Below are 15,423 nucleotides of genomic sequence, written 5' to 3'. Positions count from 1 at the left end.
AAAAAAAAAAAAAAAAGCCTATGGAGCAATAAGCCTTGCTGAAAGAAAATCACTGGGTTCTGCGAGAGTAAATCCTGTTCACAGTCTTCTAGAGTGTTTTGTTAACTAGTTAGACAAAATAGAATAGGGATACATATTAAGTTTTCTCAATGAAAGGAAATTCAAATTTAAATAATTTTTAACTTACTGATCTTGATACAGGGTAAGCAGGGAGTTAGGCAAAGTTATGGATTATATGAAATTATTCAGGATAGTGAAAACTCATTTATGAAGAGCTTCAGAGGGATATCTTAGAAGAAATGGTCAACCAAACAGAAACCCTGCAGTTAGTTTAGGTGGACGTAAAATAACGCACACTGGAACAAATTAGCTTTATTATTATTTAGGGGTCATGATGACAAACACCAATGATAGTGTTTGTCATCTACCAAAAAGCAAATTTCATGTTAGCAATAATTAAGAAAATGTTTGAAAATAAACTCACCAACACTGTATGCCTAGATACTGTACATTCAGTTCTGGAATACTGTACAGTTCTGGTGACAATGTTTGAAAAAAGCATACTACAACTGCAAAAAAGTAAGCAAAGGAAAACAAAATACTTATTCATCAAACATCTACTTTATGAGACCAAGCTAGAACAAATAAAAAGACGGGACATGATCAAGATATATAAAACCCTGCAATCACTATTCTATTGCATTTATTACAGCAAGATGTGGTGATGGTCACTAACCTGAAATGCTCTGGAATGGAGAAATTCATGGAGGACAAGATGAGTAAAGGCTATTGATCCTCAAGTCACTATTTTATTTCTGAATAATACTGTCAGGAGACCAATGATGGAAGAGTTGTCTCCTTCCGTCATCTGGTTGTCAGCATCCTAGAAACATTTGGGCTGATGAGAAACAAAATTCTAGGCTAGGATGGGTCTTGACCTTCAAAGTACTTACGTTCTCAGCCTGCCTAAAAATACAATTTAATAGGACATGTCATTTTAAAATGGTGGCATCCAGATCTTGGAACTTACCTGCCCAGGGAAGTGTGCAAGGGATTGTAAAGCAAGTTTCAACAAATGCCCATGAGTGGTTGCTTTTTCATGGATAAACCATGGTTTAAAATTAAAGAACACTCATACTTTTTATAAATTATTCTGCTTCTTTGTGTATTCCTAGCTGGCCAACTTTAAAAAAATGTCCTATGCTTTCAATTTTAAATTGCACTTCAGGTTTAGAAAATTATTGGGAGCCACTTGATGAGCAGTGCTAGTCAGTATGGTACAATACTTAAGATGATGACTGGCAGAGCCAACCTTTCATCCATTTCACTCAGTCACTCTGTCTCAGCCCAACCTATCTCACAGGGTTGCTGTGAGGATAAATAGGCAGAGGGAGCACTATGAATATTGTCTTGAAAAGGTGGGGATTAGATCAACTAAATAAAATCACCATCAAGGAAACTCAAGGGAGCCTGGCTGAAGTCTGGTTTCTTCATCAAGATGAAAAAAATGGTAAATATAGCTGCTGAAAGTAGTGCATTTCATACTGTGGGAGCAACACCAAAGAATTCAATCAACTGGAAATAATTGAAATCCTAAACTTAATTCTGATTAAGATACCAAAAAAAATGTCTTCCAAACATTCCATAGGATGCCTTCCATAAGTGAAAAAAGCCTGATGCCTGATCCAACATTTGTCATTTTAGCAATATGACAAATGTTCTCTTTGAACAATCCTGCTGGGAATGTCTTGCTTCAGGAAAAGATTCATAAGATGAGGAAGGAAGGAAGGGAGGGAGGGAGGGAAGGAAGGAAGGAAGGAAGATCTTTTCACAGAAATAATTATCAGTGAGATTAGGAGCTTGATTTTTTTCCTGCCAAAATCATTTTCATGTGTTATTAGGGCTGTACTTTAATATATAGAACAGTCATGTGTGTCCTGTCCAGCTATAGTATGAAATGCCACAATATGCCTAGACTTTTTGAGATTCTTAATAAAAGAGGAAATATCAGTTAAAAAGAAAAAAAATAAAAGAAGTCTAATAGCCAAGGGAAAACATGTTTTGCTGCATTGCACTATGGGGGAAAAAAAAACTCTTCTATGGCCTCTGAAAATAGGATCTCATCAGGTGTTTCTAAGAAAGGCTCAACATTTCTTTCAGAAAGCCCAATTTTTAGGGCAGCATCAAAGGCCACAGGTCCTTCTAAGGCTATGGTTAGGGAATTCACATCAAAGATCACATGCATACTAGTTCTCATGTCAAGGAGGGCTGCTGGTGGAAATCTCTTGTGGATTTACTACAGTCCCCTGAAGAGATTAAATTATGCACTGAAGCTGTCTCTATATAACATGGAAACAAAAAGAGCCGGCTGAGTTTCCTAATCAAAGCTTGGCATCTTTATTTGCTTTGAGGCCTTATATGAAGCATTGGGAGAAACGTAGCAAGCAAGCGCTCGGCAAAGATGGAGGGGCCAGGAGATGTGTTTGGTTTGAAGAAAGCCATCTCCTTTTATCAAACTTTCACCTGAAACATCAAGCCTTTGCATGTGGCATCTGAAAAGGAACCACATCCTTCACCACGAGGTTGTTGGTATTGTATAGGCTTGATAATCATAATGAAGATTCGTTTGAAAGAAGACAAACAGGCCCGGAACTGCAGTTTAGAAATAGCATTCTGCTTTCCTCATTTCATGACAGCCTTGTGAGAAAAGATACTTTACATTACTAAAAAGAATATAGAGGCAGTAAATCTGCTCTTCAAGTTAGTTGATGGGATTTTTAAAAAAAAAATGCCAGAGAGAAGTTTTGACACTCCTTTTATCACTTCATTTCATTTCATTATTTCTTAAGAAACTAGTTTAGGCTTCTGTAGCCAATATATGATAAGAAAGCAAACGAACATCCCAAAATACTTGCATTGTACAAATATACCCACAATGAAATAGTGTGCCATAGGCTGGTTCCAGTGATAGTCTGGATAATTACCAGTTATATCATTCAGGTTTTCATATTTTTGTACACATTTTCCCCCTCCATCAAACATTTTGCAGATGTTGTATTTTGTTCTGTTTTGTTTTATATCTTTGTAAAGCCTGCTGTTGTTTGTAGGTGGTGCTGGAGTTAGGTAGTCAGAGAATAGCAGCATTCACACATAGCACTAAATTACAATATATTTATTATTTATTTATTCAGTTTCTAAAGCCTCCCATTTGTGGACTCTGGTCAGTATACAAAGGGTTATGAAGTGTAAAAAATGAAGTACTATAAAACAAACATGCTGAGAGAAGACAAAATCAGATCTACTGCACTGTTGGTTGCAATTAGCATGACCACATACCAGCCTAACTCCAAGTCAGATCTTAAGTTTCTTCCCACAGTGCGGTTAGGATGCTATGGATGTTGAGAGATGCTACCAACTCAGTTCTTCATATTTCTGAAATCTATAGAGTACACCATGTAAAAATACATTTATGCAGCATATTTAAAAAATCAAATGTTCTGTGCCATGAAAACCAAAATAAACCAAATATAACTGCAATAAAACAGAGGAGTTTAAACATTTCCCCCCAGTTTTAAGTAACAAAATTTAAAAGTAAAATGACTGAGCAAAATAAAGAATAATCTGCAATGAATATAATATTGGCACCAATGTGTTCTCCCCTTTTTTATATAGATTTAAATCTCAGATTACCTCATTCAGCTGCTTCAGATGTTAAAAAGCATAGAGGAGGAACAAATCCTTGTGGGGTTTTGTCAACAAATATAAATGTAAAGTCAGGATTATCAAATGTCTTTTGTAACCAACCTTGCTGAATAAGAGTATTATATTACTCATTTCTTTCTTACTCACGTTTCCACGGGTGATTGTATTAAAAGCAACAGAGAAATGAAGATGAACAAGGGGGATTTCATTTAGCAAAGCAGGCCATTTATCAGAATGGCCAAGGTTGTCTTCATTAAAATTCTGACCCACCTCCCAATGTCAAATGGTTTCTTTTCCTTAAACTGTCTTAAGCATCTTTTGATTAAATAATTAAATATTTTAAATTAAATATTAAAAAGTAGTATCTCCTTTGACTCAGGCTCTGTTTCAGGTGACTTGGTGAACATATCCATGTATTTTCCTTGAGAAGAAACTACATAAATCGTTTTCCTTAGCCTTTTTCTTGTACTCTCTCTGTGTATGTTTATGTGTTTCAGTATTTGCTGGAAGTTTCCCCCGCAAGCACTGTCCAGCTTAACCCTTTTTAGCTTTCAAACCCAGATGAGATTAGCCAACTACTCACTTATAAATACAGAGAAAGGCAAAGTATCTCAGAACAAAAACCATCTCAGAAACAATTTATTTCAACTTACCACATGAAAAATAGCATTGGGTATGAGAGATAAAGCTCATGGATTCCAATACTTGTAATTTTACTATAGTTTTAGATGTTACCGTATAGTTCTCCATAATTAACATGAATTAAGCTGAGAAAATAGTTTCTCTCTACAGTATACAGTATTCTAATTATTAAAGACAAAGGTTTAAAAATGTTTTAAAACAATAAAGCTTCCATATAAACGTTGAAATACAGGCCAAATATCTTATCACCAAATCTAATATACATGACAGGGAAAAGCATAACCTTCTGGTTATGCCGAACTTTGAAGGTTTTATATATTTTACAGATACTGGGTTTCAGTATTTTAGAAATGTTTTACCACATTTTCATATCTCTATCTCTGTCATCTCTACCTGTTTCTCTATCTAATCTCTGTTTGTCGCTCTCTCCTTCGTTCCTTCCTTTTCTTAATTTATTTCCTTTTCTTAATTTCCTTCCTTCCTCCCTCCCTCTCCTGGTGTAAGCAAATAGCATCACCTCCAGATAAATCTATATAAGACTTGCAGGTGAGAGTTGTTTTCTGTCAACAGGATAATCTATTCACTCATATTCCCATTTCTCCATGCAAGAATTTTGTCTCAAAATTATCTGTACTGATATTTAAGGACATCATTAATTGAAATGCCAATTAAAATTGGAAATCAATAGTTCATTTTTTTATGATTAGATCTTAAATACTTCAGAAGTTAAACACATTTTGCTGGTAGAGTCTGTGTCTCCACCTAATGTTCATGTGGTTTGATGCAATACAATGGTTTACCGTACTTTAAATGTGAAACAAAGTTTCAGATGTGCAGATGTGACTTCTTTTGTTAGCAATAGCTGAAGCCTGGAGTCCTGGAAAAAGCATGCGAAGAGTCCTTTAGTGAAGAGTCACAATGCAGTTCGGTGAACTGGGGTACATTTCTTAGGTACTTTTTAAATGGTTGTTCTGAAGCCCCACACTAATGCCACATAGACTAGAACAAAGTTCTCTCTCAAAGCATTATCTGACATTTTTATTTATTCCATGGGTCGAAAGGTTTCTTTCCCTTCCCCAGATCATGATTCTGCTGTAATGCCTTCATTTCCCCTTCTTCTCAGACTTACCTGTAGTTTAAAACATTCAAAGTGTGGCTTGGGCACAGAATACCTCAACAGGCTGTATTAAAAATGCCCTTTAAAAATCCCAAAGCTTTGAACTAAAAGAAATACCTCAAGAAGTTTTCATAGAAAGTTCATTGCAGTTGGTTCAATTCAGCCACACTTAGATGCACCTTTTCAAATAATAGAGAGAAAAACAGTGTAAAGAGGTCAGGCCCAATCAATAGACTTGTTCAAACAGAATTCCAGTCACTGTGATGTATGTACATTTTGTGCTCTTCCTTTGTACTGATCACTATGAAGAAAGGTTACTTTAGCTAGTAGGCAGTAAAAGTCTTCCTCTTTTGAACACACCTCAGCAATAGCAAGGTTGATCGGGCAAAAATCACATCACAATATTTTTGTGCCTTCTCTGTGCTTCTGATAACTATGTAATTCACACACACACACACACACGTGTCATTTGCAAATATTTTAAAAGAAGAAAGACCGACAGAAATCAAGGAGAGAGAAGCCTCAAAAAAGCAAGCTTTCCTGATCTCTGAAGCTGTGCTTCTTTCTCAAGCACGACAACATTAATTCACAGAGTTGGAGGAAGCCTTTTCTATTAGCTGTTGTTTATTGTGAAACGATGTAAATGTCGTTCATCACCCTTTTAAAAAATCTTTATTGGGACAGAAAGCTGCACCAGCACAGGGGGTGACTTGTTTGCCATAAACAGCCTGATAATGATTAAAGTTGTAAATTAAAGAGTTCTCAGTCCCAAAGTGGGTGTAAACAGTACAGGTAGTCTTGACTTACAGCCATAACTGGGACTTGAAACTTCTGTCACTAAGCAACATGATTGTTAAGTGAGTTGCATCCGATTTTACAATGTTTTGGCTGCAGTGGTTAAGCGAATCACACAGTCATTAAGCAAATCACATGGTTAAGTGAATCCAGTTTCCCCCGTTCATTTTGTTTGTTGAAACACCTTGGGAAGGTTGCAATTGGAATAACAACACAACAACAACAATAATAAAATAGAGTTGGAAGGGACGTTGGAGGTCTTCTAGTCCAACCCCCTGCTCAGGCAGGAAACCCTATACCATTTCAGACAAATGGTTGTACAGTCTCTTCTTAAAAACTTCCAGTGTTGGAGCATTCACAGCTTCTGGAGACAGGTTGTTCCACTGATTGCTTCTAACTGTCAGGAAATTTCTCCTTAGTTCTAGGTTGCTTCTCTCTTTGGTTAGGTTTCCATCCATTGTTTCTTGTCCTGCCTTCAGGCGCTTTGGAGAATAGCTTGACTCCCTCTTCTTTGTGGCAACCTCTGAGATATTGGAACACTGCTATCATGTCGCCCTCGTCCTTCTCTTCATTAAACTAGACATACCCAATTCCATCAACTGTTCTTTATATGTTTTAGCCATCTTTGTTGCTCTTCTCTATACTCTTTCTAGAGTCTCAACATCTTTTTTACATCCTGGTGACCAAAACTGGATGCAGTATTCCAAGTGTGGCTTTACCAAGGAGTTATAAAATGGTATTAACACTTCAGGTGATCTTGATTCTATCCCTCTGTTAATGCAGCCCAGGACTGCTTTGGCTTTTTTGGCAGCTGCAGCACACTGCTGGCTCATATTTAAGTGATTGTCCACTAGGACTCCAAGATCCCTCTCAGTTACTACTATTGAGCAAGATACCACCTATACTGTACCTGTGCATTTGGTTCTTTTTGCCCAAATGTAGAACCTTACTTTTTTCACCATTGGTGATCACATGACTCCCAGGATGATGCAACCATAATAACAACATGAGGGTTGCCAAACATCCAAATTTTGATCATGTGACTGTGGGGACATGGCAACATGAGGACCGGTCCTAAGTCACTTTTTTTCATAATTTTGAAAGGTCATTAAGCAAAACAAGGACTGTCTATATATATAAAATAACAGAATAACAGAGTTGGAAGGGACCTTTGAGGTCTTCTAGTCCAAACCCCTGCTCAGGCAGGAAACCCTATACCATAAATAAAATAAAAACAATGTAAAATATACCCCCATTGTTGCTTCTAAATGGGGATAAGCAGCAATACATTCACAGTGCTCCTTAATCTCAACCCAGGATATATTCAGATAAGAAAACACTATTGAATGTACCTGCAAATTGGGAAACTCAGACTGGGGAACATTTACCAGAAAAACTTTGCTGGAAAAGAGCAATTTAGCATTAATATTATCAATAAGAAAAATAGTTACAGCGCTGGGGTATGTTTCTGAATCCTGTGGAGCTTTTCCTACCTCAAGAGATAAATTGATTTTTGAAAGCCCTTACAAATTAAGCAAAAGCTATTTCCAATCCATATTTATTGTATGGAGAAGTTTTAATATATATTGTAACGTCACATTGCCATTAAGAAGCACAATGTCTGTAACACAGAGATAAGGAATCAGTGGTCCACTTGTTGTTTTGGCCAAGGAACTCAGCAACTTGCTTGAGTTCTGTGCTAGGGATACAAAAGACGTGGAGTCAAATCCTGTGGGATGAATGCAGAGAAAAACTGTGATGTAGTTCAATGTGGATCTGAGTACGAGGGACAATATTTTGACAGTAAAAAACAAATGCAACTCAACTGCAGTCAAAATTTGAAGACCAAATGATAGAAGTCCAAAGGCAGATGAAATATAATGTTAATAGTTTAATATGTACATATATATTGTCTCCAAATTGTTACATTTCATTTAAATTAAAAATTTCTTGCAAAATATTTCAACATTTTAATAAAGAAAAATAATAAAAGTATCATTTTGACAAAAAGTTACATGCTTGACACTGGCAGTATTCAATTAAAATATATTGTATTTTCTAAATACATTTATCAAGAATAGTTTCCAAATATAGTCAAAATAGAAAACAAGTTCAAAAAATAATTTTCAACCCAGTTACTGTTAGATAAAAGACACAGTCAGGTAGAAATTGTATCTCTTAGCTTAATCAAGGAAAGGAAAACAAAAACAAGTGTTTCTCTTTATGTAATTCTTTAGTTGCTAGAATAAATATGTCCAATTACATATTCCTGACCAACTTGAAGGAAAGAATTAGCAATGCAGTGTGAGATTTCAACGAACACAATTAATAAATATAAGCCTAAGGGAAAAGTTTACCTCATTCTGATGAATTTTTTGAGAGTCAATTTTGCTGTAGGAAAAATTATTTATGTTATCACTTGGGGTGGGTGGAGAATTTTGTCTAAACACAGAAAACAATCATTGACTTTTACAAATGTCAAAATGAGATAACGCTACTTCATTTTAACCTGGTTTAAATTAAATTAGTCTATTTTTTACATGGAGCTGTATGTGCTTCTCAAGGTATTTATTGAGTATTAATATTTGAGTATTCTTGGATATTTGAATTTTCCATATCTGTTTTAATAATTCCATTCTAATCTGAAACAAATAATTGGGACTCATTTCTACAAGTAAATACATAAAAGGTATGGACTGTAATAAAGAAAGTGTTTTATTCTTCTAGAAAGATTTCTTCATTGAACGGTAGCTGCAAGGCAACATCACAAAGAGATTTTTAAAGTACCTCAAACTCTCAAAATTAGTTTGCTATGTAGTGTGTGCCTGTTCAAAGAACAAACATCAAATGAAAGACAACACGTAGTTCTCTGCAAATCTTAGCTTGGGAAGCCAGCTTGGAAGCTTTTTTTCCATATATGAACTCTTCTTATATTACATTCCTTCTACATAGATACAAGTTATCAAAACTTATAAGGTTGTATGGAAAATCATGAATACAGGCTCTTGGCTACCTGTGAAATTCTGTTCTCCATACACAATGTATTTTTAACAGTAAATTTTAGGATTTTTTCTTTAAATTTGTGCATTGTACTAAGCCATGCAGTAACCAGCCGAAAAACTACAATTTTCATCTTTTATGTAAAAGATTCTGCAACTTTACTTGCACCTCTATAACAGCTATCAGTATGAATATCTCAATCATTTACGCTGAGATTTTCTAATAAAAATAATCTAAGGGCTTGTATGTAGAGATAGTAATGTTATAAGCCAGTTTTAAGGCAACAATTTCTATTATACATGGGCAACCTGTGGCTTCTACAAAACTACAGTGTAATTGTGTGGTGAATAGCTATATTTCTCAGCACCAATTCACTAATTTCAATCCACATCCCATCACACAGACAGTGTTGGGCCACAGAACAATAATCCTTGTATGACCTATTGTGCAATCTTCACCAGGATTGCTATGTATGGGTGAAATTAATTTTCATTCCAAAATTGACCCAATGTGTACTATTAACAGCAAGGAAATATTCCAGTATTTGGCAGCTGTTTCTGCTATCTCCCTCTGGGATCTTCCTTGTGCCAGAATTATTGCAATGGAGGAATGAAAGAGTCTAACATTTCTTCATTTCCCTATAGTCATCCTTGTAAACCTGCTCTTTCCCTGCTGCTATTACTGTATGGATATAGCACCTCAGTTACCCCCATAAGAGTGAGATATATATGGGAGAAGGGGTCAGGGTGTCACTGCCTTGACATTTAGTGCAGGTCTGAAGAGTCTTCCAGAGGCTAATCTTGTCTCCAAACCAAATGTGAGCCCACCTTGGCTTAAATCCATATTTATTTTACTCTGGGTGATTAGGATTATTTTTAATGCAATTGGTATAAAAAGAGAGTGCTGTAAAAGAAAGTTGCAATATGCTGAACTCACTTCTGTAATAGTGTGAACAAGATACTGGACAGCTGTCAGCCCACATTTTTAATATAACACACAAGCCTTCAAGTTAAAAAACAACAACAATCCTTAGCTGCTTTTATTAGCCCTTTTGCCCAAGACCCAAAAAGAGATATTATACTTTAGATTTTAATTGTCCTGGGCCAAGAGCTAAATCAACATACCAAATTATAAATAGGTGTCAATAAATCATTTTTTTGCTGCTCTTGAAAATATAGATATTAAGAAAATAAATATTTGAGTAAAATGTTATATTAATAATAGTATCAGTTGTTTTAGATATTTTGTTTTAAAGTGGGTGATCTGAACCCACTGTGGATGCAGGACCTTTTGATGGAGCACTTCCTCATGGGATTGATAATGAACAGCTTCCTTCTGAATATGCAGAGAGATGTACCATCACAAGTCTTTTTTTATAAAAAAAAAAAAAAAGATTTTGTGTGTAATTTATGCCCTCTTTGTGACAAATGTGGTGAATGAATGCATATGTATCTCAGTGCTGGAGGAGAAATTGCGCCATAAGAATTGCATTTACATTGGAATAGGGCAGGGGTAGGCAACCTCGGCTCTTTTATGACTCGTGGACTTCAAGTCCCAGAATTCCTGAGCCAGCTATGCCAGTCGAGGTTGCCTACCCCTGGGATAGGGACTGGACTGAATCAGGTATATTTCATTGCCTAAACTCAAAGATGATATAAAAAATGGATTTCCTTTTACAACAGGTAGACAGTGTTGCTAGATTAGTGATGTCATGAAGGACAGAGGTCTATAATGATCCTAAATTATAATAGATTATATAATTTATTCAAATGGTTCCATCTTTTGCATATTTTATATCTGGTTTTCGTATTTGTATGACATCCAGAATTATTGAAATGTTGATTACTTCAATAAAATTGCACCTGATTGTGGTCACAAAGCCATTATCCTCTCTAAAATATATATATTAAAACTCACTATATCTATCTATCTAATGGGATAACGGTTTTCAAAATTTTCCTTTCTAAACACAAAAATCCAAATATAATGATGCATCTTCATAGCATTCATCCAATCTTTAAACGTAGGCAGCACTTTTTCAACAACAAATCTAATACATACTTTGTTTCTAAAATTGTATTGTCATCTGATGTAGCACACCAAATCTTTAAAATCAATGAATATCAGCAAGACCTGCATATGCTTGAATTATGGCCATTGCACATATTTTATATCGGTGTTTTTCAATCTTGGCAACTATACAATGGGTGAACTTCAATGACCAGAATTCCTTCGCCAGCAGGTTACCATGGTTGAGAAACACTTTTTTATATAGTATCTTAAAAGTGCTGTTAATTTATCTGGTTTCTTTTCTGATACAAAGTTGTTTTCTCTTTTGTTGTACAAATGTTCTCTGTACTTATTTATAAAAGGTGTTCAAATAAGAGTAATTATGAGAGAAGGCTAGCCTGGGGGGGGTGTCTCTTCCTTCTTTCTGGTTGCGTTTGTTCATTATGCGATTGTTACTGGCACATTCCAGGAATCACTGTTCAGTTACTGCTTTGGCTAGCATAAAGAAAAACACAGTGCAATTAGATATCAATGAAACAACTTTACTAAAAAGCATAAATTTCCAAATAGCTGTTAACAGCTAGTAGTGCATATAATTTTGGACTGGGAATAGGAACGGCTTATGATGGGGTAGGTAGATTAGATCAACATATCTCTCAGTGGTAAAGCATATTGCATTCCATCTTCAGCTTTTTTACATACCTGGTATATTACAGAGGCTTCCCAGAAAACCCAAGAAACAATAAAACATTGTTTTGTTAACTAGTGTTAATCAAAAAAGAAATCTCCCAAGCATGTGCTGTTCACTCAATTCTACCATGGCACTATATTGAATAAAATTCAATATGCAATAACAGAATTCTTTATAGAATAGAATTCTTTATTGGCCAAGTGTGGTTGGACACACAAGAAATTTGTCTCCGGTGCACAAGCTCTCAGTGTACATACAAGTAATAGTGACAATCATGATCATATACAACATGAAAATACATTCATCATAATTCAATATGTATCTGACATTGAATATGATTCAATATGTATCTGATATTCTAATGTGAAACACATAGCCTCAGAAAAGACCTAGAAAAGAAAATAATCATAATTTTCTTTTCAAAAAATGGTAATATATTTTAAACAAAGAGTAACTCTATGAAACTATATACAAACTTGATTTATTGCCAGGGCAAGCCGCCAAAAATATGACAGGATTTGTTTCTATGATAATGATTGCCATAACTATTCTTCAATTTATGACTTAGCATAAGGAAATGAAGGCTCTTTTATTTCTGCTACCAATAATATTATATATTTTATTATGTAACATTTATTTTACATATTTAATATTTATTCAGATGTTATTTAATACTTTAGAATAGTGATGGCAAACCTTTTAGAGACTGAGTACCCAAACTGCAACCCAAAACCCACTTATGCATTGTCGGGTGTCGGGTGGGTGTGACCCACTTGGTGGGTGTGGCCCATTTGGGTGGGCATGGATGCGGTGGTAACAGCAGACTGGGTGGGACTAAAAGTTCAATTAATCAATTCCAACTTTGCAAGATCTTTTTTTTCCCCGCGAGAAGTTGAAATTGACTGATTGATTGAACCTTTTTTTTTGTACACAGTGGCAGAGGCCTAAAGTTAAAAGGTTTTATAAAACCCAGCTGAAGCCTAGGACTGGGGCGACGGCGTGAGTGCCCACAGAGAGGGCTCTGAGTGCCACTTCTGGCACCCGTGCCATAGGTTCGCCACCACTGCTTTAGGATTTTCCAGTTTCCATGAGACATGGATTGTGGCAATTCCCATTTTCATGGTGTAATCTTCAATATGTGGTGCTGCTATTACAAAACCACCTATACACGTTTCACCTTAAAATTACATCACAGTGATAAGGAAGTCAAAACAACTTGCAGTCTCATAGCACTTCTGGACAATTTCTGCAAATACCTTGTGAGAATTTTTACTTTTCTTAACTGTAGGAGCAAAGAATCTTTAGATCACTAAAGTTTGCATGCAGTTATTACATTTACAGAGAGCTCCAACACCGGGAAAGCATATCATTAATGGCAAATATAGGCAGCAAGAGCAGTTAGTTCTTACTTTCAAGGTGTTTAGACAAATGTGTAGTGAAATCCATTGCTTAAGGGGAGTGGTTGAGGTACAGAAGGTGAGGGTGCTTTAGTTGGGTAAATCAATTGCGGAGCTAGAAGGGATCATACAAAGGAATTAGGCACCACAATTGTTCTTTGTGTTGTTTTTCCTCTTTCACACACATAGATATACACAACTTAATGGGCTCAAATTCGAGATAACAGGGCCAGACAATAGTATGAATTGTAATACTTTTTGCAAATCAACATGTACTTTCTGTGTCAAGAAAATTTAGTCCTACAATATGAAAAATCACCGAGTCATTTTTATTTTGTTTGTTGTGCCTTCCTCAAAAAGGAAGAAAGAACTGTACTCTCTGATCCATGGGAGTGTGGCTGAAATGCCATCAAGCACATTAAAAAACCATGTAAACCGAGATTCTGTCAAAACATATTGTGAGATTGTGGAGCTTCTTGAGAATCTGTGCTCTGTGATGATCAGCCATACAAGTTTGCTGAGTGATTTTGAACCAGTAATCGTCTCTCGGCCTGGTTTACTTCAAGAGTTATTGTAGAGAAAAATGACAGGAGGGAGTGATCTTGAGCTTTGAAGGAAAGGTGGGATGTAAATCTAATGAATAAACAAATTTATTTGTTCACTTTCACTAAGCCATTTTGTTCCACTTAGATTTCTTGCTTGACTTTCTGCTTATTTGAATAAAAAATTATATCATGTAGAAATAATTCTAGCAAAAATGTCTTTCTCCAAGATACATGTGGAACCTGTTTTTCTTAGAAATGAACTAGAATCTGCCATGGATATTAACTTGAAGTGCTGACTTACTTTTTGAGAAGGCTTTTACTATAACCAATTTGTGATATAATATTTTTTTAAAAAGTCAAAGGAATCAGAGAGTATTTACTGACATCACAACATAAATGTAGATGTGATTTTGTGCTGCAGTTCACAACAGAATTGAAAATAAAATTGAAATCAATTAATATAATAGAAAATTAACTCGGCAGGCACTAGATAATACTGGCCCTGCTATATACAATGAAAATATCATAATATATTAGTAACACATTGAAAGATTAAAGTATAAAGGAAGCACAATTTAGCAAGAACAATTTCATCTGCTATTTCTGTATATGCTGTTAGTTTCCAAGAAGATAAAAAACTTTAGCTGAAACCCATCAAGCTTTGGCAGAATTAAGTGACTACATTTTTTTTTAAAAATTGCCAAGTCCAATTCCAAATCCTGGAATAGTGCAATCAATCAATCAATCAATCAAATTTCACTGTTTTATTTTTATGAATTTTACAGCATTTTGATGGAAAAGCCTGAACATGTGGACAGAAAAAAGATAAGGTGTTATACAAAGATAAAACAACGGTCTCAGTGCAAAAAAACCCTAAAGTAACAATAATCCAATGCCATGTTGATTCTTTTGGAAACGGCTTCACCAAAGGCATAGATTAGTAAAGGGTTCCTTCACTTAGCTAAGGATTGCCTTCATTATGAAGACAATCCTCTGGCACAGGGGTGTCAAACTGGTGGCCCGCAGGCTGGATGTGTCACGCGCAGGCCATGCCCACCCCAGCTCTGCAAGGGCAAAAAAGTCATGATATGTCATATGTCATGTGATGTGATCAAGTTTGACACCCGTGCTCTAGCACAACAGTTCGCAGAGCACTAAGAGGAACACATTGTTGACTAATTTCCCATCTTCAAACTTCTACCAAATATTTTGTTTAAACTGGAATCTCAACAATATTGATGACTGCAAATCTTTCTAAACTTTGGGCATGAAAAATGTCCATTTAATCTTAATGTGTGATGTAGCAATCTATAAATTGCCTTAGCAGATGAAGACTGTAGAGAAAATTTTGTGTTGCCTATCTTTCCTACTCAAATAGGAAGAAACTATACCCAGCATTAAATACTGATTAATACTGAGTAATACAATGCATATGTTCAGCTCCATGACAAAAACTATCCAATTAAGATATCAAAAAATAACATAAAAAGTTATGGTCTTAATGCCCTGATACGTACAGTAGCC

At 35.5% G+C, this 15,423-nt stretch overlaps 1 protein-coding gene across 1 annotated transcript in view; it reads right to left on the bottom strand.

Moving 5' to 3' along the window:
* Nucleotides 1-10,855: 10,855 nt before the first annotated feature.
* Nucleotides 10,856-15,423, bottom strand: part of PLEKHA7 (pleckstrin homology domain containing A7) — a gene marked incomplete in the record, with an annotated part of 124,203 nt that continues 119,635 nt past the window's right edge. Inside the window, 1 exon segment of the mRNA XM_015819264.1 lies at nt 10,856-11,761. Within this exon segment, the coding sequence (XP_015674750.1) occupies nt 11,739-11,761 (23 nt within the window).

The sequence above is a fragment of the Protobothrops mucrosquamatus genome, unplaced genomic scaffold (assembly GCF_001527695.2).
Source record: "Protobothrops mucrosquamatus isolate PMUCROS unplaced genomic scaffold, P.Mucros_1.0 scaffold_148, whole genome shotgun sequence".
NCBI classification, from domain to species: Eukaryota; Metazoa; Chordata; class Lepidosauria; order Squamata; family Viperidae; genus Protobothrops; species Protobothrops mucrosquamatus.
The sequence above is the reverse complement of the archived record's forward strand: the minus strand, read 5'-3'. Positions and strand labels throughout refer to the sequence as shown.